This window comes from Bombus huntii, chromosome 15, assembly GCF_024542735.1.
Source record: "Bombus huntii isolate Logan2020A chromosome 15, iyBomHunt1.1, whole genome shotgun sequence".
NCBI lineage: Eukaryota > Metazoa > Arthropoda > Insecta > Hymenoptera > Apidae > Bombus > Bombus huntii.
The window spans coordinates 8602395-8625311 of record NC_066252.1 but is presented as its reverse complement, the minus strand read 5'-3'; the positions used below and the strand labels follow the sequence as shown (position 1 = coordinate 8625311).

Genomic DNA, 22917 nt, shown 5'->3' with positions numbered 1-22917 from the left:
GCGATAATAATGCACAAACAGAATGCACAACTTACTGTTAGAATTAATGTACACAATGGACCCGATTGTACGGGTGTAGTTAGATTTAATAATAGTCTTTTTGATGATACAGTAAATACTGCATCAAGGATGAAGTGTTCGGAACTACATCCTTTTTAAATCAATTCCAGAAAGACTCGTAATATTAATATTCCTACATAATAATAATACCATTAAATTTTAATTTTAATTCCAAGTTTTTAAAAAATTTTGAGTCACTTCTTTTTCTCTATTCACTAAAAGTATATTTTTTTATATTTTCATTAATTTATCCGAATTACAACAAATTGGATTAATCTTCGTAAATTTAAAAGTAAAATGTAAATAGAATCATTGTTAGATGGTAGATGTTGTTAGGATTTAAAATAAAAACTAGAACTTGTAATTATAATAAATTTATTTAATTCTTTTCTATTACAATATGTCGATTTGGGATGTTTACATCAATAACATTTAATTTATACGTAAATAGAAGAATCTGTAATAGGCTTTTGTCGACAGGCATGTGCATTAAATTGTTCGCTTCGATCGACATTGCTACGCGAAAAATCATACTACCTTTTCTATTCTGTTTGCGAAACAGTTCTACTTACCAGTATCGGCGCAATTTAATACACTTGTCTAACAACAATGATCTACATAAAGCTCCAGTAAACTGGAAGAGTCAATAAAAAAAAAATAAAAATTTTCTGAAAGAAATTGAAAGAAACCAAAATTAGACATTGCCCTTTTTTAAGTATCTGCAAATTATTTTTTCTATTTCCTCTGTGTCAATCTATTCGCGGTTTCAACGTAGTGAAACTTTTTTCTGAATGTAATATGTGTATAGACTACAGCAGAATTAGCATCTTTATCTTTATCATTATGGTTAAACACTACTAGTAATTGGTTATAAACCTCTGTGTCATCTATGTTCTTATCACTGTTAAATCTAAAAAGTTGTGTCAATTATAATTCATTTTCCATAAAATCTTGACAGCAATTGTGTTGAGCTACTTAGATGCCAGGAACATTATTAGTCTGAAACAAAAAAAATGTGAGCAAATAACCTTTCTTCTTTTGAATTTCTTAATAAAAGATTGTTATGTAGATATATGTGTTAATTTCTTACCTGAAACTAATAGCTCTTGCAGCGAGGAGTCTATTGCACTCTGCCGTATCAGGTAAGGGTAAAGGTAAGTAAGGACTTTCGATTTCCTGATCAGTGAACTCAAATTTGTGTATTCTTGGTTGTACTTTCATGTCCCCAAAAGGTCCTTTTAATATCAAATAATGAAGTGGTAGTGGATACGTTGTCTTTGATTTTAAAATCAACTATAATGCATTAAAGAGCATATTTAAAAAATTCATTAAAAAGACAATCTCATTGGTTTCTTGCAAAATATTTTTGAATTTCTACATACTTGATAAGTCATGTCTCTTTCTGAACTCTGAGTAGGATCACGTTGACTGTTATTGATCCTCGCTTTAACAACCCATTGATTGTTAAATGCCGTAAAACGAGAAGTTTCGTAAAACAGTTTATGGACAAATTCATCTGTACGATATGGCTTCATTTGTAAATCTACAAAGGACGAAATTCCACAGATAACTCCTATCCTACGTTCTCTACGCGTCTATTAATACAGCAGGAAATGCAAGAACAAAATGAATTTATTCAATATTTCAAATAACTCCAATGAGATATCTAGAAGTCTAAATAAATATTTTAATTTGGATAAATCTGATGACAGAGATTGTTCCTGCTGCTGCTAAACAAAGCACAGAACAAAGTGAAATATTTTTTATAATGTTTTCATCTAAACAAGACTATGTAAGAGATTGATAACCTTAATACACGAGAAACAGATACGGACCGTTGAATGTGATTTTCTCGTACGACAAAAGATCAAAGACATTGTCATACAGCCTACGTTCTTCAAGGGTACGGGCATCGATATCGCGCAGGGCATCCATTACATCCAGCCCTGAACGATGTGGATGTACACAATGTGCCTCGTGTTCTGGACGTTCGTGATTTGGTCCACGCCATGGGCAGCCAATTCTACTGTATTTGCAACTGGATATTCTACATACACACAACATACATTAATATTATTTTATCCAGTTCTATTTATTGACATTGATTACCTTTCTTCACACATAGTCTCTTCATGACGTTCCAAGGAATTCCTTGGGAACTCCTTTGCACAATATTGACATTCTGCTGGTAACTCAGATACTGCTTTCTCAACTGCCAAATTTCGAGATGGAGATGTTCTGCTGATCTCGATTCTGCAGTTGGGACATGTTGCCATTTCATCTCTTAGCCTGGCATCTGCGAGGACATGAGTGAAGCAACCGGCACACATCAAGTGTCCATTTGTACACTGTGAACATTGTTGCAGCATGTATTACTAGCATTCTTAGTTTCATATTGTAAAAGATAATCCTAACTTTGTTGATAACTTTAATTAGCCTGTTGTATTTTGTTACATTATATATGTACAGCTATGTGCAAAATTTAATTTGCCAGCTCTAATAAACATATATGTTCTAATATTGATTGAAAGAAGAGAAGAGATACTTTTACTTGAAATAAATAATTTAACTGTTCATTTTGCACAAGCTGTCACATCTTATACTTTTCTTTTTTTTTAAATATATATATGTACAACCCTTATAACACATTAACCAAACTAGAATAACAAAACTAATATCATGTATATTACCATAATTTGATGTTTTTAAACCTGAAACACAAAATTGTAATAACACTATTAATAATTCAAGTAATCATATTGTGAAACCAGTAGGTTTAAAACAATGTGAACATCACCGAAAGCAATTGTCATTAATGTTGCCAATATTGATAATAGAAAGGAAGAGAAAAGGATAATGATGTGTAGGATAAGTGAAAAAGGGTGTCATATGCGAAATAACTAACTAATAACCTTTAAGAATGTTTATTTTGTTCAATGCTTTTCAACTATACATGTTATACAGATTTTCTGGAAATGCGCTTTCTCTCTCTCACTCTCACTCTCTCACTATTAATTATAATTGATAAACATCAGTTCCGCATGAATCTACAATAAAATTTTTCCTAGTAACTAATATCTGGGTGGTTCCTTCATCTTGATTACTTCTTACAATAAACATAATACTTTGTAATTGAAAAAATGTATTGCTATATTATATGCTAGACTATAAAGATCTGGTGACTTAAATAATTTCTGTTTCTCTTTTTTTCTCCTTCATTTTCCTAATTGATTTTATTAGAATATCAACAAGGATGAAGTTAATGTTTAAACTGCTTAAAATCAAATATTCTGTGTAATATCTACGAGTTCACAAATGCATGAATACAACGTTCAAACTTGCATACCTTAGTAAAAATAAAAAGTACATTATGCGCTGGGCAGCGCACTAAGTAACTTACATGTATGCATCTCTATCATGATGGGATAAACGCAACATTCTTCCCACTGTTTTACAGTTAATGAAGATAGTGAATATAGAATATGTTACATATATATATATTTCCATGAATAAAATTGAAAAAAGAACTAAGGACAAAATATAAATAGAGTACAGGTAGAATGAAATGCTACAAATTTAATTAACAGAGGAGCTTCTGTAAATAAATGTTACTAAAAAAGGGGTCATTGCTTGGGCATGCATACATACAATAATTCTCTTTGATATATCTGCATATTGCTCGCATGAGTTAAAAATTCGCCATTAAAGTACATCATAGTGAGAATTACTTTACATGCATGCATAGATATGTTTATCATAGATTTGATGTCACCTTTACAATACAAATTATACAAGAAAAAACACTTAGGCAGTATATTTACTATAAATGCTAAATATTTAGAAATTCCATTGCAAAAAATTATTTTGTAAGAGTATATTGTATATAAGGATGTTTTTTATCATCAGTCAGATTTTGTTGAACTTTATAAATATGTATAACAATGAAAAATAGTATAATTGGAAATCATAATATTTGTATTTAGCAAATTAAAGGCTGTTCTTCATACATCTGTTTTTTTTCAAATGTTCAATACCACTCTTATTAAGAAAGAGCATATAGTTACCTACCTGTAATTATATTATTACTATCTTAAAGAAGACAATTGATAAACATATTTTTATTTCTAATAATAATAAAAATAGCTTAAATACTTATAATATCAAAACTTAAAAATGAAATTATCATTTGCATGATTATAACAATTCCTGCAATATTAGAAAAATAAAATCTTACTATAAAGACAAACTATTGAACAATACATATGTTATAATCGTCAAGAGAAAAGGAGGGTAAGAAAAATGGGCAGAGTGAGAGAGAAAGAATTTAACATAGAAACAAAGTAGTATTAAAAACTGTCATTAATCGATTAAAAATATAACTCAACTGTAATCAGTAATAAAATATATATATAGGTATATTACAAAACACAAGTCTTGAATAAGAAGCGATAATAACTCCAGAAATATTTCTGCTTTTTTCAAACACATATTTAACTGTTAAAAATATATTTTCATTTTTGTATCCCCTTTATTTTAATTTTACTTTCATTATTTAAATGATCATTTATTAAGTTTTTACTGTATTCCATCGCGATCGACATATATTTGCACTTTAATGAAAAGTTACTACTGCCAAGTTAGAGCCATAAAATCGAAAACAACAAAAGACGATTTCGTGTAGAGAAATGTCAACAAATTGTCACGGTGCATAGTGTGCATAGTGAACGTGAATTAATAAGAATAATTCTTGCTCGGTAACATCTATACGTACGTATTATGTATGACATACATATCGACGAAGAGAAGTGCACCCATCGTCCTCGGGTGAAAATGTCGGATAGAAAGAAACGACGTTGTTAGAGGAACGACGTCATGTCATGTTAAATCCACAGTATATACCGGATCAATAGAACGTATCATTCGTAAAAAATATCGTAGATAGCGCCAAAGTGTGGCACGTATCGAAAGAATGGCAGAAAATATTAAGAAGCAATAATAATTCGAAAACTTACCTGATAAACGGCCGCCTTGGGTAAATCGAGACAAACTGCGCAGCAGAGGATGCCGCCCAAGCGGTGTTCCAACTTTTGTTCGGTTTTCCCATCGTTCCGTGACAGTTTGCGACGCTTTTTATCAGGCTCAAGGAAGTCCTCGATTTTTTCGAGATCGTCGCGAATCGGGGTGGCCGACGGGGCCTGCTCCGAAACGCTACTCGACGATGCAGCCTCGTTGTTCGGATCCGCCATATTGATTGTTTTGATTTTTCCTCCGAATGAGCGTGAGAAATGCGCAGATGTCAAACGCAGACCACACAATAATCTCCTAGATAGAGGCAACACCGATCCGATACTCGTAAGAAACGTAATGAAATCGGTCGATGTATTATTCAAGGTTAAAAGCCAATACATGTGAAAATTTTCGTGACATTCGACTATTCTACGAATTATTTTTAGCAAGATAGAAAATAATAGTCTTGTTGTTAGTAGAAGGGAGCCCGCTAAGAAGAATGGTATTGATAGACTGTTTCTTTGAGACTTTGTTACCATTTGTCATTGTTTCGACTGTTGTCAAATATGATTTTTCGAAACTTATCGTCTGACCTTTTTATCATAAAATGAGAATTCAATTCGATTTTAGGATTACTACGTATCCTTCGGATGTGAATTTAGTTGACGTTTCGAATATTTGAAAATTAGAAAATCGCTCGTATCGAAAGGGTCTCGAGTCAACCTTCAGTTAATTTTCTTTCAGCGATTTTGAATGATTAAAAGTCTTTATTAAAATGTCATAGCTCGATAATTAAAAAACATGGATCAACTACGTGATACAAATTCAATTTGAATAGTCAAATACGCATGTCAGTTATACGCGAAGTCATGAAGATACAAATTCGAAATTTTCTAAGCTAATTAAATATTTTCATTATACGTATTTATCTACATAGAATTATCAATGAGGTACATAATAATGAAAAGTTTATTTCTTTTTTTTTTAGTTGAAAAATTACATAAATGAAATCCAAAGATCCAGAAGAGTAGTTAGCCATCTTTTTGTAAGTCATGAATTTCATTATTTAATTTTAAATCACATACGACGAGGTAAATACTATTCATAAAATAAGTAAAAGATAAAAAAATATTAAGTTTTATAAAAACTATTATAAACAATAATGAATATACTAGTAGATTTGATGAATGAGTTAGGTAGAGGTAAACATTCCAGCTAAGATTCACTGAAGGGAAAGAAGCTTGTTTTATTAACGAATTTTGGATGCATCTCCTTAGTTCTTTTTTAATATCTAATAAAGAGCAGTATTTATTCAAACATTTCATTATTTGATGGAATTTCATAATAGAAATGCTATAAACTTCTCGAACAATCCGATATAAACTAGCAACAGGAAATAGAGAAAAGAACAGCATAATTGAATCTGAATAATCAATTCTTTATTCACATATCGACGTATTGTCGTTTATACGCGTTGTTTTTCTCTTTATACATTCATACCAATTTCATACAACTTTCTCACGCGATTCGTCATTATTATTCCTTTTTTACCTTCCATTTCCACCTGTGGATAGGTTGTTTCGTTCTTCGCTAAACTGAACGAACACTCGTTTAGATACGCTATATTCACAATTGCTACAGTCCACCAAAAATGGCTACGCGCGTAAAATCATTATACAACATTCAAACGCAGAGAAAAGTCGAAACTTAGCGTGTATCACCTCTTACATAACACAAATGGGTTTAGAGTGCGTTTAAAATATAATAACGCTAATTACAAACTGTTTACGGATTACAGTACATTTACATTGTCTCATACAAGGTGATCCATTAAATTGCACGTAGTTGAACGTACCTTGCAAAATACGTTTGAAAGAAATCAAGATGGACGGTAAAACATTAGATATAGTGGCTCACGAGAGGTACTTGTACATTTATAGAAATATTTAATGTATTATGATGTATTTATGTTATGTGTATTATACAAAACATTTTGAATATAATCATGATAGTTGGATCTCATTGCAGTGATGATGAGATATCAAAATGTTTTATAATACACATAATATGTACATAAAAATATTTTGTGATGAATGTTCAAATATCTTCATAAGCCACTGTATGTAGATTAAAATATAAAAATGTTAACTCTTTCAAGATACTGTTTAAAAAATCTAAATGGCCTTAAAATATTCTTCGCATATATCTACTTATTTACTTTAAGAATAGTTTAACATCATCTGTAAGTTCCTTTTCTTAAAAATAAAATTAAAAATGATAAAAATGATCACCTTGTACAGGAAAATAAACAAACATGAAAGTACAACATTACCATTTTGTTATACTTTTTTGTTTAGGTTGAATAAAAACCCTACACAATGCGTTTTGTTCACTATATACTGGCTAAACAAACTTTCTGGTGACAGTACACTTCCACCATACTTTTAGTTTTGAACACTCTACAATATGTCATTACTAAAAAGATGAATAATCTATGAATAACCGAAAACAAAATCAATCGTTAACGTGTAGAATGTTCGCAGATTGTTGAATCTCTCTAACATTTGGCAAATCGATAGACTATGCTGCGCTATAAATAGTAGAAGAGTAGAAAACTTTATTGCGAATTAGTGGACATCGTAGTATGGATATACGCCTTCTAAATTTTTTATTTTTTTTTGGCTTATTTTCGTTTTATTCCTCCTTTTTGTTTCCTCGTCTATGTTTTGTAACGCAAGAACAAGTGTAAACGCTCTTTGTACTTTTTCGATGGTGTATCTGAATAAATTCAGGTAGCCGCATTACAGGCCGTGGCGTGCTTTAAAAATTGGCATTTGTCACACGGTATTCGACCTGGACAGTACGTACTAGACGATTCAACGTATATCTTATTGCTCGTTTATAAATAGCTCTCAGTTTTCAGACATTATCTTTTTTTTTCTTCTCCTTCTTTTATTCAACAGGATAATCCACTTAAATATTCTCGTAGATCATTCTGTGCACACTTAGGGACAGAGACAAAGAGAGATCACATGATTCAGGTCATAAGTATTTACCTCTCTATATACATGGAATTTCTCAACGTACTTAATTTATTTAATATTTACACATACACACGCGCAATGTCTCCTTATGTTCTTCCTAGGAAACAGCTGATTCGCTTTTGCTATCGTACAAGATGAAAGTTCGCTCGAACATCACCATATTATAAATTCCTCTAGAAACATTTTACGGATCTGACCTCAAGCGTTTCGACGGCGCCTCATTTGATACTGAAAAATAAAAAGAATTTGTTTAATGTTTGTTAGTTTATTATTATATTCCACTAAGATCCATGTATGGAGACTTTATCTATTCTATTATTACCTAGGAATTCGAAAATTTATTCATTATTTTTCGAGATTCGAAAATTTTGCCATTATACTTTTATTTCAATAATCGTTTATGTCAATATCCTACAAAATTTTGCAAATTTTTTACAATATTGTGAAAATGTAACATTCTACAATAAGTAAAACTAAAATTAGAATGAAAGAAATGTGTTTATTACATGTGAATTTCCCATAAATAGAAGGATACATAGGAACACGGGTACATATATACGTCTAACAGGGAAATCAAATATTTGTTGTTTCGTCTGCACGAGCAGACGTTTGCTTTTCAAGTCAAGGTCTAAGACGGTTGAACGAAAGAACTCACCTAACACACTGCGATCTTGTTCCGTGGTCGCGACGTCACCGATCGACTCTTCCAAAATCTTCGTCTTGATCAACCTTTGGGTCTGGATATCCGGTATCGCCGCCAATATCAAGCTCGTTGAATTTTTTAAACTATCGTACGATTGTTCTAATTGCTTCATTTTCTTGCTAATTTCGTCGTTAGCTGTGTGAATTTCTTTCACCTACGAAATTTATAAATTTATAAAAAGATACAAATATTTTCTCCAAAAAATAATCTTTAATAAAGAATCTCTCTGCAAAGGTTATCTGACAAGTTATACTAGGTAATTATTTTTTAGATCATATGGAACGTAAACGTACTTGAGTATCCAGTTCCTTAACAGATTGTAGTATGGTAGTCTTCACACACTCTCTTTCTAAGGATATCACCTTCATGCTAACATTTTGAGTGGTTTCCTGAAGCAATACCAGTTTGTCCTGCGAAATATATCACATTTTTCAATCAGTGAGCACATCACAACTTTCATCTTTTATAAATTCTCAAACATTTACATGATCTTTCTTCTGATCTTCTGCCACCCATTGCACAGCTCTTGACAATGTTTCATTGATGTCCATCAATTTATCAGATAAATGTACGATTGTCGCATTCAATTGTTCAGTCTTTATCTTTGTCTCATTTGTAATCAATATCTGAGGCTTTTGTGTAATATTTGACAATTCTGTCACTGTGTTCTACAATAAAAAGAAATGAAAAATAATTTTTTAAATTCTACTCTTGATATAGAAGTAGATTGCAAGTAGACCAGATTTTTATGCATTTATGGAAAATTTTAATGAGAAAAGTTTGATTATGAACCTTGATACTGGTAACATTCTGTTGTATTGTTGTTTGGACATCTTGTATCCTAGCATTTGATTCTTTCAATGTTGTTACTGTGCTACTCAGATCTTGTATTTGGCTCCCAAATGACACCACACTACTGGAAAGGTCCTTCAAATCTCCTTGCACTTTAAATAATGCTGGGCCCTCGTTGAACCAACCTTTTGCGTGATGCATAATACGTTGAATAAGTGCTAGCTGTAAATAAATTTTCGTGTAAAAATAAATCACTTATTATACCATATAGCATATTAATAATTTTTCTATGTAAATTAAGAGTATTTAATATATTTATTAATGAAAAATTAGTAATCATTATTGAATATCATTTTTTTTTATTTCCAAGAAAAAAATTTTTATGTTAAGAAATTACGCTTAAAAAATTCGAGCATCATGAAATTACCTGCGTTGTAAAATTACTGATTTGAAGCTTGAGATCTGATAAATGAGTGAAGATAATGCTCTGGTTGTTCTGAAGATCTCTCGACAGAGAGTGACATTTTTGCAGGGCATCGGGAACACCTTCGCTACCGGCTATAACTGCAATGTAAACGATATCTTGTTTTCTCTTTTTTCTCGTTTCGATACGAGTATTTATACGTGATACAATAATTCCAGAATCGATAAAATCTTATCGAATATTTTAACCAGAAACAAACAGGTACGATGAGTAAACATTATCGAATCGTAATCTATTTGTTTCCTATTGAAATCAGTCTTAAAGACATAATCCGGCCTGTGAGGATTAAAATAAATAAACTTCATCAAATACTTGAAATATCATCATTGATTACGAATTTATATTCATTGCGAAAACAAATAAAGCAATGTTTAAAGTCGAGTTGTAATAAGAATACTTGAATAATAAGAAGCTTCCGAAAATTCTTAGTTGGACGTAGGTGATATCGAAATAATTTAATATGTATTTATTTAAAGTAGATAAATATTGATACCAACTTAAAATTTCTTGGTACTCTAACAACTCTGATATCAACTTTAAAATATCTCAGTATTCGAATATCGGATTTATGTTAACTTAAGAATTACTTTTCTTCATGTGCATCGCAATTATCCTCAAAGACCTGACAGAGAATAGTTGGAATAATTTCTACCAATCAACACCAAGTACATAATCCAATATTTGTCAGCATATCGGACTGACGATCTCGCTTGGTTAAGCATATTACTATGCGACCATGATCCTCGCACTATAAGCGAATTACGTACTTAGCTTCATATTAACAGCCTTATTTTATAAATACCTTTAAGCCACAAATTAACATAATCTGCTAAAAAGGAAACTAAAGTAAAAGAAATATAAAAATGAAAGAAGAGAAAAAAAGTTACAAGACGCATTTCTATTCTGGAACTCGATTATATGGGGATCGATTCACGTAGCAACGTGATTGGATTTATGAAAAAAATAAAAATAAAACGAAAGATAAAAGAAGTGTTCTTGACTTTCAAGCGAAAAGAATTTAATTAAACTCTTCACCTTGAATTCTTTCCCTTTTCAATTAAAGTTTTTCTTAATTTCTCGAATTTCTATTATTATTGAATCAATTACTGTATTACTCAATCTGTATTATTGGATCGTAAATGACTCGTATAACAGTTTGGGTAGAGTTATATAATTTAAGAATAATCTATTTTAACCCCTTAGTTTGTGTCATTGGATTATAGATGATTATAGTAGTTTAAATTAGATTTAAGCGAGGGTAATTAATTTGAATTAATTTTACGACATTTAATTCTAATTTAAATTCTATATCTTACTTGATGGATTTCATTAACAATTTTCATGATGTAAAATACAAAATATAAATTACAATTACATTACTCTAACCGTCCTAATTGGTAAGCGTATGAAATTAATTTGAATGATGGATCTATGAAAGAACTTTTCTTTCGTATTTATTACATAAAATAGATAAATGTGTGAATTATATTATAAATCAAGTTTTTTTTTGGCTGTGAAGCCGAAGTAAAGAAATATATATATATATAATATAAATTAAGATTAAGTACCTACTCCAACTTTATGTAAGCTGTTAACTTAATTTTAGATTTGAATTGAAATAAAATATCTTTTTTCAGGTATTTAATTTTTAATTTGTAGTCTGTGTTTTATGTAATAAGGATTATGAATCGTGTTTATTATGAAAAATATAGAATCTAAATTAAAACGAAATACCCTATACATACGTAAATCCTTAATTCAATTCTAACTTGGATCTAAAATAAAGTATTTCTTTTTTTAGAAGTCTCTCTGATGAGCGTTCTTCAAAGATGCAATATACCTTGGTCCAGTTCGGTCCGTAGAGCAGTAAGTTGCTGACGAACGTCGATGAACAGCCAAATTAAACTAGCGGTTGCTAATACAGAGGCACAAGCCAGAAAGGCACTACAAGCTTTAAAAAATCCAGGACAAGCTCGACTTCGTCTGCCTCTGCATTTGCGGCCATTTCTAGTCGATATATTCCAGTATTCCGACCGTTCGTCGCTGCTATCTGATAGTAACTCCTAGAAATTGTTAGGATGATCAGTCCCAGTCTGTCTTTTCCAAGCCTTTTTCCTTGACGTTTATTTCTTACAAAATCTCATATTTATACTATTCCAAAATGTCTCTATAATTTTTTAAATAATTTATTCATTTATTTTGTAATCTGTTTTTAATTTAATTTTGTTTTTCTTTTAAGCCTGTTTATTTAAAATGTTGGGAAGTTACAATACATATCTGTTCTTTGAGATGGAAATATTTCTTCCAATGTTTCATGATCAAAGCAAGATGTTACTAAATTTGTTACTAAAATAAAATGTTAGGTTCTTAATCCAGATATTGTTAAATTTTGTTCTTTTTTATGATAGTTTTCAAGATAATGTCATTTCTCTTCCATTCAGGATTTAAAGTAAATATAATAATTAAATACTTGTTTTAGGTACCATTTGTTATTCCAACTGCCCAAATAAGAAAATAACCTTCTGAAAGAATGATAGACGTATCGTGGTCAATCAAAAGGTCAATTGAGTTGAATAAGATAATATGAATAAGAAAATATATAGCTATAACATATACGCATTGCATACAGTTGTATAAGATGCAATTTATAGTCGTTTTAGATTGATTGTTGAAAAGAAAATTAAAAAACAAAATTTACGACTATTTAATTTTATACAGAAAAAGAAGCAACAAAAAAGATGAATGAATCAAGATGAATATTTAGAGTATTGAGTACTTAGAACAATTATTCGCATAATTTTAACAAGATTAAACATTTGATATTTAGTATTATACATAAAGTAGCAAAGAAAAGCCAATTAGAAGCAAACAGAATAAAGGTGAAACAGCCAGGAAATGTGCCAATTAGATAAAATCCTGTACTACTTGTCTATAAACTTTAATCCTCTTGTCTAATCCTCTTACATATAAGTCTCTTATCCATTCTCTGCTTACTGTTAGTACAAACTTTTCCACGAAACAACATTTCATACATTATTAATACCACCTATGGTCCATATAATATTATACCCAATGTAAATATTATTGATGTTATATTATATATTATTATTGATGTATATTATCATACATATTATTATTACACATACATTTCATAATTGTTTCATACATTTCACATTTTACAAATTAATGAAATCGTGAATATTCTGTATTTCCATTGAGAACATTTCCAATTCCAGTTTGGTAAAATTTCAGATTTATCCAGAAATTCTCACTATCACTTGCTATACCTTAAGTAGCCATCTTATTCGCAGTTTATCCAAAACATAAAATATTATATAAGTATTTATATTTGTTTTTATTAATTGTTATAAACTACTTAAAATAAGAAATTATATAAGCAATACATATTTCCATTTCAAGTTTCAAAATTTTATATTTGTTCCAAAACTTTCGTCCGTCTAATTAGCTATTTTCTGATGATTCAATCAAAGCGCGAAATAATTTATGAATATGTTTTAACTTTAAAGAAATGTCAAGTGTTATAGATTTAAGAAATTTAAAAAACGAAATTTTAGAAGGTATTTTATTCTTATCAGAAAACGCCTCTAGCATTTAAACACAAATACAATTCTCAATTTAAAAAACATTTTCCTAAAAAGGCTTCAATATTTACAAGAAGGTTTACAAACGGTAATCACTTTATAAAGAATATTTCATTCTTATTAAAAATCATCTTATTACCTAAACGCATATACAAGTCTTCGATTTCAAAATACATTTCCTTTGAAAATCTACATTTTTACAAATTCGAAAAATTTTACAAAGGATTCCATCTCGTTTCAGAGAACATTTTTGGTCACGGTCAATCGATACGTACTTGAGAGCTACGTTTTCCGGAACTCCGGCGGGAAACAATGTGCGGAGGCGCCAAGGCATCGAGCTCCTTCCGTTTCTTCATCTTCTTCGTCGGCTGACGAAGGGGCACTGTCACCGCCACTGAGTCCATCTCAAGCAACACCGAACCGCCTATCTTCGTTTCGTTTCACGCGAGCTTGTCGCGCACGAGGAGACCTTTCTTTCTTTTCTTTCTTTATTTCTCTATACTTCTTTATCAACCTTTGCACGATACACACACGTTGATAATCGTTCGCAGCAGGTTCATTTCCGTGCTTAAAATCCGGTCGCGTTTTCACCGTTTCAAACTGCGAGAACGCGACGATCTATAATTCACAGCTCTGTGATCACATTTTTCCGATCCTATCGTTGTCGCGAATAGAATATTCATTGGTATCGTATCGCGTGATCATTTCCTCTAAAAACAGTTGAGTTTGCACATCAAGATGTATGTTTCGACCCGTTTCATTTTTTTTGTTTCAAATATTGTATAGTATTTTTATAATGGAACAGTTTTATGAGAAACGACTAGAGTGAATTTTAAAAATTTGGAAAAACTAGACAATAGCGTAATAGCTTCTTTTAACTCTGAGTATTTAGCATTCTCATTATATGTCCTATGACTGTGAATTCATTAATTATTTAATAATTTACAATTATCTAAATGTATGTTTGTTAAAACTAAGAGAATTGTACAGTGTATTTGCAAATATTCTCAATTTTTCAATTATTGAGAAATTCGTTTACCGTACAGACCACCTCTGCCTTTCCAAAATTTGTATTCCTAGATTTTTCTCAATATCTGGATATCCAAACACTCTTGGAAAGATTCTATATTCCCATTTCTTTTTTCAGCTCCTCTATTGTTCAAAAATTCTTTCATCGGGAGAACAATCGATCATAGTCAAGCTTCTAAAAATCTAGCAACGATTTCTTCAGCATACCCCCGTATCGCAATATCGATCGATCGATCGGGATGCTACAACAGCAAGGGATCGGCCCTCGAGTGGTACGAAAAGAGGTCAGGAGGAACAAAAGCACATCAGAAAGGCGACGGCAAACAGAAGCTCGACTAGCTAAGAAAAAACGAGGAACAGCAAGAAAGAAGGAAGGAGAAATGAAAAAAAAAAGAAAGGAAGAACATAAAAAAATGGGCACAAGGTACGATAACGTGACCACGATGATTGTAAACAATTTAAGTGTATCAGTCGAAATCGTTCAAGGTAGTCGACTCGTTAGATAAGGAAACTCGAATAAAGCACTTGAACGTATGTACATTTTACATATGCGTTGTTAGCAACGCAACACTATCAAGTGAAGGACTATCGAATTTTAGCAAGTTGAATTTTACACATCCTCCAATATGAATTTTAAAATTCAATGCGAGGTAAAATAATCTAAAATAATTTACATTTTTATGTAGATTATGTATAGTTCAAGTAGTTTGCAATTTTTTGTTGTTGTTAAAATGTTTGTAATTACTAGTGGCTGCTTATAAATGTGCCTTAATACTGATTTATTAAAAAAAATTGAAACTGTAATTAAAGTAAAGCATGAATTTTAATCGTACAAGATGTGATGCAGAATTAATATATGTGCATTATAAATTGATGTTTATATTTACATAGATTATGAGTATTACGTAGATTATTAATGATTCCTTAAGTATAATGCAACTGATATCTATAGCATGTAACATAACATTGACATAACATTGCCTAAAGCAAAGTATAAAATCACAATTTTATGAATACGTTATTTTATCTTACGGGAACTTTCTTCCCCAGTTGTAAAGATAAAAAATCTTCGTTTAAACGAATTCAATAATTCTGGAGATAATTGAAGTTAAACTATGGCTACAACGACGCCATAACACCAAGCACTCCAACTCCTCAACCCACGAGCATCGACCGGAAGCCGCCAGTGGAACTAAACCAGATGGAAGGAAACTTATGATAAAACTCGAAGAATTCCTGCGTCATATTCTACCGAATCGTATCTTCCTATTGTTAAAAAATTTTTTTAATTTGTAAAAAATATGAAAGAATCATTATTACGATACACGCATCAATTGTGTGCCAAAGACTTTCTTAAAACATGAGTCTTTCTCTAGGTTGAAACTAAAATAAGATTATGACATAACAAATTCGAAACGAAACTCAATAGAATACTAAAAAAACCTCTGTCAATTGAAAAGGACATTGTAAATCTTACACTATGAATCGTCACTATTTGTTTACTTGTAGATATATCGTCGTCGTCGTATTACGAAACTCGGTATTCGCAATTGATCACTGTCATAGACAAGGAGAAAAACACGAAGAAAGGCGTGATGGAACAAGAGGAATCGCGTCACGAACCGAACATCGCCACGAAACGTTTCATACTGCGGGTTCTCTTATCATCGTCTGCCCGTCGTACCTGACAACGTATACAGGTAACATCCGTACGAATACACTACCACATGAATGAACATCGTTCTGAGTACATATTTGTGCAGGTATATACATTCATACAAAAGCAAATTGAACGCGCGTGATCGTGTATCTAGCGAGAAAGAATGGAGAACAATGGACCAGATGTGGTTGTCGTCGAGTTATGATGGTTATTTTACTGTTATAGTAAGGAAACTTTTTAATTGTAAAAAGCTGCTTGTAATTGGATGTGTTGATTGGTATCGACTGCGTTATAATTAATGTTCTGAAAATGGAATTTTTGTTTTAAATGATAATCCAGTCGATCGCTCGTTTGTTTTTAAAAGTATGTTTGACGAATGTGAGGAAGTTGAAGTATATTTAGTTTTTAATCTATACCTTTGTTTAGAAACAATAATTGAAAACATGTATTTATACTTTTTATCTTTATTTTAGCCTTTAGTTCCGCAAATGAATAACTTGCTCCTAGAGAACTTTTAAATTGTATGACATTACAGGGGGTCAAGTCAAGACCTTGCTATAATATGGAAATCGTTACAGATGTCACAGTTGTTATACATATGCAGAGAGTTATAAACGTATTAACCTTCAATCGATCACAACTTCGCTTAGAGAAGCGTAAGTTATTAAATTATTAATAAAAGTTATTACAAATTACTAAATTGTAGAATATTTAATTTCACACATATTGTAGCTTTTATTTCATTAATTGTATATTTTCGTTGCATTAAATATATAATATAAAATAAAAATACATGTAAGAGAAAATATGTCGAATTAGAAAGCTATTAGTGTCATCAATGATCCAAAGATGATAGAAAGTTAGTAAAATACAACACTACAATAATAAGCAAGCGAGAAATAAGCTTTATAAAATATATGAATACGTATTTGTAAGTAAAAAAAAACTTCAAGAAAATAAATAAAAATAATACGTATTACATTATACTCCCAGTAATCTACTTCATAAATATTTCATACAAAATAGGTTGGACTTGGTGGAAAAAATATCCTAACGATTCTATTTACATAAAAAACTGGAAATAAATTAAACTTAATCACCTACACAACCTATTAACTGGTAGACCTGGATGGAAAAATGGAAAATTAATTTTCTATGAAGACATGAAGTTGAAAAAATATTCTTATCTTATATTGGTTGGAAGTTTAGATAATAGCGATTGGTATCCGACTCTAATTAACTGTAAGTACTTCTCACATATCAGAATATGGGTTTAATAAACGTTTTATGACGCCATTAGATTTCTCCACTGTGCACCTTATCTACGAATTGGACAATAAAACAAGGGAGCGAAAGACAAATGATTCGGTACATGTTTGGAATGTTTCTGAGCAGAAATTGACGCTTCTGAGATGAAGATAAGGGAAAACTAAGTATTCAATAAAAATTTGTTCGGATCTCTATAATTCCATGTGATTTAAAAGTTTCATACTTTTGTATCTATATTCTACTATTTTCTACATTTTTATCATTATATCATTGAATTTCAAGCGGGCAATTTATTTGTAGCACTTGTAAATTGCTATGTATTTTCTTTGTGGAAATAAAAGATATAATCAACAGTATCTTTTTTCTTGCAGTAAGCAAGGAGACGTCCGGATACAGAGGAATGCAAAAACATGGAAGATAGAGAAACAACAAACGGGATGAAAAAAGAGAACATATAAAAAATATAGAACTTTGATATTGCAAGAGTGAAAGATCTCGAGTAAAGAATGGAATTTCAAAAGAAATCATGAAAAAAAAACAAAAAGCGAGATATTATAATTTTTAATCAAGTAAGAAGTAAAAAAATCAAAAAAGATATATTTCACAAGAATATGTAATCTTGAACAAATGAAAGCTCCATAAAAGGAACAAAACTTCGATAGAACTATAATTAATGTGGTATAGAATGTTCAATGATTTCGCCTAAAAAAATAAAATCCTCACGAATGAATGTCTTTGACTATTCAAACATCACATTTTTCTCAAGAACAACTTATTCCATTCGGAAATAGAATTCTCTTTAAAAAAAGAGAGAGAAAGAAGGGGATACTATAAAAATAGAAATTCTGTCATAGAGAAATTATAGAAAAAATATTGGATCAAAAATAAAACTATAAAAAAATAATAGAATACTTATATTTAGAGCGTCTCGGTAATGGTAACATTGAAAAGAACTACAGAAATAAAAATTTTCAAAAAAAGAAATTATAATCTTTAAAAGTAGATTGTAATAATAAAACTCTTATATTTAAAGTATCTTACTAATCGTGGTACAATTGTAAAAGACTTTGTAAGATTAGTCCTTTCTCCAACGAGAAATTATAGAATTCTTAAAAGCAATAATGCTGAGCAAAAAATGGATATCTCTACTAATATCCAAAATGACCCATGCACTTCTGATTTCATACACCTCGTTAGAAGTCTCCAATTTCGCGACAGCCGAGCACGCATGACTTCACGGTAACATGCAACGAGCGACACAAATATCATCGCGGTACTCGCGATTAGCAGTGATCGACAATGCCACTTAATCGCGTTGCGCCGCTTCCATCTCAGATTACGTTTGCACAACAGTGCAAAACATCCAAATGAAAAATCGAACGTTTCATTGGTTTCTATCCAACTTTTTTGTTCTTTATTCTTTATTTTTTCTCCCTCCATCGATCGAAGAGGAATTTTCTTTATGATATTATTCAATTTCGAGTAAATCTTACAATATATTATTCTAGGCTAGACTAAGAATATATTATCAATTAAAAATCCATTAGGATAATTGATCCGGGACGATAAACTCGATTTTTTGGATAATTATGCATCTATATCGAAGTCTTTTTAAATTAGTAGTACAGTAATTGTTTCATTAATTAATAGTTTTTCTTAACTTTTAATTCTATTATCTTATCTTGCTGTAATTGAAAACTTTTAACGAATTTATTTGAAAGTTTTTAGAAATAGCCACTCAAAAATAATTCGTAAAAATAGTAACTAAACTGCGAATGTTTATACATTTATAGGAAATTTGAAATTAAAAAAATTCATAAAAAGCATATGATACGCTAAAATAAATAAAATATTCAAAGTTTGATATGTTATAATATATAGTTAATGAAACTAATTTCTTTAGTCATATATATAAAAAAATTAATTTGTAATTGATAATGTAATAAAATTATCAATTACTATTTTAATTTCCTATGTTGCTTTAAATACTTCTTCGTTATATTTTATTCAAGATATAGAGTCATAACTTACGAATTTCTGCTGTTTTTAACGCCCATATCTTATCAATTCCAGGGCTGTATCAAATAATATGTACAACCTCGTTCGAGGGAATTCTCATAAAAATTTAGAAAGTACATTTTTAAAACAGAAATTTCATCTATTCATATGCTATATACTACTCTGAGTAATTTTAGATGGTTGTAGTTCTATTATTAATTCAATGATAATTACATTGACAGGCGATTAACCGTCTGTCAATACAATTCAATAGTCTATTTGCATCTCCTACATCTCACGACCAATTAATACAAAGTGTAGGTGATACCTTAATTATTTCATGTGATGTAATAATTCACTAAGTATCAGATTCCAAGACAGAGGAAATCGGGAAATCCGTTGGCTCAAAGTCATTTTCTTTCGTTTACAAACAGTTTTACGAAGATTCATCTTGATTTTACATCAAAACATAACCATAACCTAACCTTTGAAAGTAAATCAAAATTTTTTATAAAATTTTAATCATTTTTATTTTTTGAAATTATAGTGATCTATTTCTTTATTGTTCAATTATTTAGAAATATTTTTGCATAATATTTTCAAATAATAACGAGAAGTATTCAATTTATATACCATTTCCAATTTTCGGTATACACGAAAGTAATTAAATCAACTTGTGGAGTAACAATTATTTTGGCACGCTGTCCAAGCAAATTAAACGATTATGTTTTTGATAAAACCAATGAGGAAAATAATATAATTATTATAAATACCATTTTCATGTCTCTTATGATGGGTATAGACTTAAATAGCTTCAATTATGATTTCTGTATGAGTAAACAAAAAGAATGACAGACAAAATGACCAAAGTGCAATAGAATAAACGATCAAAGTATATTAAACAGTTCTAACATATGAAATACGGTTAATTATCGCATGTATTTATTGTGTATACACTACTCAAAGATACCAATTGAGGATTAACGCGATTTCCTTTAAGGATATGCTTTAAGTTACATCTTGTGAAAAATTAGGAAGGAGCGGATATTCTCAAGCGATAGTGTACGTGATCGCAAGTGTTACGTATCCGTCATAGTCGCGGGGGTTACTTAAGCAAATCGACTCCCTCGTATATCCACCCCTATGAGATAGACACAAGACTTTTCGTACGTCACTCTATTAAAGACACTTCTATGTGTTCGCTGAACGATTGGGAATCAATAAAAGAGGAATAGAACCGTGTACACCTGTCGACCATCGAACGTTTCAAACACCAAAAACCACGAGCACTTGGTGCATGCGGAACTTGACCTACGTCCGGTATAAATTATACATACGATTCTCTGATCGATTCACGAGTCACAAACTCCACAATACAGGAACGACAAATCGTACTAACACACGATTTATAACTTAATATACCGCTTTAATAAATTGAAGACTGTTAAATGAATCAACGAGCATTATTTGTTAAATGGAATTATTAAAGGCTACGAACGATAGAATACGAGACGAAGAACGTAGACAACGCCTCTGCTATCTCACCGCGTACCACTCGCGCTGTGCGCAAGATATCGACTGACTGGGGGTTGGTACGCGACCGTGCTCGGTCTATCCTGCTAGGTCCCTATGATAACAATTCGCGGTAATAGGGAATTTTGAATTAATACGAAGTAGAAGGGACAGAGTAAAATAGGAACGAAAGAGAAGGAAAAACAGCAACGCGCGAGATTCGTAAAAATAGAAAAATAGAGCCATTGTCAGCGATAACGCGACCGATAAGATTCGATAGATATTGATGTGTCGCAACTGTAAATGTATATTGAAAAAATGAAATCGCATATCGAATATTATCTGGATTTTGTGGCAAAATTGTAAATGAGAAAAAGAGAAATATGGCATTTTTAAATGGGACAAATGGGAAATATAAATTAAACTGAACTTGAAAACATTAAACATCACAACGTTTAAATTTTACATTAAACGATCGATATTTCGATTGAAGAATAATTTTAGCGGAAGTGAATGAACCGAAACAAAAGTGTTCCTACTTATGACTATTTATGTCTTAAACTTTCTTGTCAGATCTTTACTGTCGAATACACTGCTTTATAATGAACGCCGACTTAAATTTACGATGCTGTTGAAAATAGCAAAAATAGACATTTGTATATTGGAAATTCAAAAATATTCCACCTATATTTCACCAAAGGAATTTTTACTCGAAAATTTCGTAGTATGAATTACATTCACATGAGATAAGTATGAAGATTTTATAAATATATGCATTAGTTCGCAAGTTTTTGTTATTTTGAATCAAGCAGTAGAAATGAATATAATAAAGTTCATAAATTATAAATTAAGTCAAGTTTACTAATATTACTTTACAATAACACTATGATTCTTTGTTTTTTTCCCAGTATCAGTTCCAGAATAAAAGCGGCATAAAGTAATTTTAATAATTATCAGTCACAATCAATCATCAGTATCAATATGAACTTGACAACACGCATAAATGAAGAATTTTGTGTTTACCTGATTTTATAGAGATATCCATCCTTTTAATTTCTCCATATAAAATAACAGCCAGCCAGGACAGTGCTATCAACCAAAATGTAATTAGGACTGCTGCCAACCACAATGATATGATCCTCATATCAGACTTGCTACATCCACAAGAATCAGATTGCTTCATTTTTGCTGTGGCACTTGACCGATGTTTCCTGTAACATGGTATTATATTTTACACATAATTTACATACTTAGAACTTCAAATTTAATTGAAAGCTTACATATAGGTTTGAAAAACGCGCGTTTTTTCTTACCGTTTAACTTTCTTCTTTCTAGGTGTAAGATCCAAGTCCGATATATCGGAATCACTTTCCGATAACAGATCAAGGAGATTTATGGTTTCTTTGTTGTTCGAATTCTTCATTGTGATCGGAGAATCATAGCACGGGTCATGAAGTTAACAGACGGACGTGAAATCGTATTGACGGCCAGTTCAATAACATAACCTCCCTAATCAAGATGTTAGTCATCAAGGAACCTACTTTAGCTAGTAGCTATCTAATATTCACTCTGATTACTTCGACTATATATTACGCAACATGACTTTAGAGCTATTTCTGATTCTCACATATTATTGCTTTGGTACGGTTGCGATCAAACGATCCATCCTCATGCATCTTTCACGATATAACCTACATATATACTACATAACTCGCGCATTCTACTACGCAAGCACGTTTTCTTTTTGTACCATTCTG

At 30.9% G+C, this 22917-nt stretch overlaps 3 protein-coding genes and 1 long non-coding RNA gene across 23 annotated transcripts; 2 read left to right on the top strand and 2 right to left on the bottom strand.

Annotated features, from left to right (window-relative positions):
• Nucleotides 1-418: 418 nt before the first annotated feature.
• On the bottom strand, nucleotides 419-5621 carry LOC126874041 (cysteine and histidine-rich protein 1 homolog). The gene is made up of 6 exons (XM_050635628.1): nucleotides 5073-5621; nucleotides 2170-2408; nucleotides 1896-2107; nucleotides 1443-1603; nucleotides 1151-1353; nucleotides 419-1059 (listed from the first exon to the last, which is right to left on the bottom strand). Exons 1-6 carry the CDS (start codon nucleotides 5604-5606, stop codon nucleotides 1032-1034), a joined length of 1377 nt encoding a protein of 458 aa, XP_050491585.1. The 5' UTR covers nucleotides 5607-5621; the 3' UTR covers nucleotides 419-1031.
• On the top strand, nucleotides 5425-12029 carry LOC126874076 (uncharacterized). Its single transcript, XR_007692656.1, has 3 exons — nucleotides 5425-5569; nucleotides 6056-6112; nucleotides 11892-12029. It is a non-coding gene; the product is annotated as an uncharacterized LOC126874076 (long non-coding RNA).
• On the bottom strand, nucleotides 6485-22895 carry LOC126874043 (uncharacterized). Of its 9 annotated transcripts, XM_050635635.1 has the most exons (10): nucleotides 20986-21138; nucleotides 14732-14904; nucleotides 13968-14402; nucleotides 11931-12153; nucleotides 10034-10170; nucleotides 9607-9828; nucleotides 9300-9482; nucleotides 9108-9224; nucleotides 8767-8968; nucleotides 6485-8339 (listed from the first exon to the last, which is right to left on the bottom strand). In XM_050635635.1, exons 3-10 carry the CDS (start codon nucleotides 14094-14096, stop codon nucleotides 8296-8298), a joined length of 1257 nt encoding a protein of 418 aa, XP_050491592.1. In that variant the 5' UTR covers nucleotides 14097-14402; nucleotides 14732-14904; nucleotides 20986-21138; the 3' UTR covers nucleotides 6485-8295. The 9 variants fall into 9 exon arrangements, with proteins under 9 accessions (XP_050491592.1, XP_050491596.1, XP_050491589.1 ...); XM_050635639.1 differs by lacking the exons at nucleotides 11931-12153; nucleotides 13968-14402; nucleotides 14732-14904; nucleotides 20986-21138 and adding exons at nucleotides 22184-22371; nucleotides 22474-22669; nucleotides 22788-22895; XM_050635632.1 differs by lacking the exons at nucleotides 14732-14904; nucleotides 20986-21138 and adding an exon at nucleotides 21147-21221.
• Nucleotides 16273-18380, top strand: LOC126874063 (uncharacterized). Of its 12 annotated transcripts, none has more exons than XR_007692630.1 (4): nucleotides 16273-16421; nucleotides 16485-16605; nucleotides 16917-17037; nucleotides 17408-18380. XR_007692630.1 is itself a non-coding variant. In XM_050635684.1 (4 exons), exons 1-4 carry the CDS (start codon nucleotides 16453-16455, stop codon nucleotides 18022-18024), a joined length of 345 nt encoding a protein of 114 aa, XP_050491641.1. In that variant the 3' UTR covers nucleotides 18025-18380. The 12 variants fall into 12 exon arrangements, 1 of the variants encoding a protein (XP_050491641.1); XR_007692628.1 differs by having other exon boundaries at nucleotides 17114-18380; XM_050635684.1 differs by lacking the exon at nucleotides 16273-16421 and having other exon boundaries at nucleotides 16453-16605; nucleotides 17682-17749; nucleotides 18022-18380.
• Nucleotides 22896-22917: the final 22 nt, after the last annotated feature.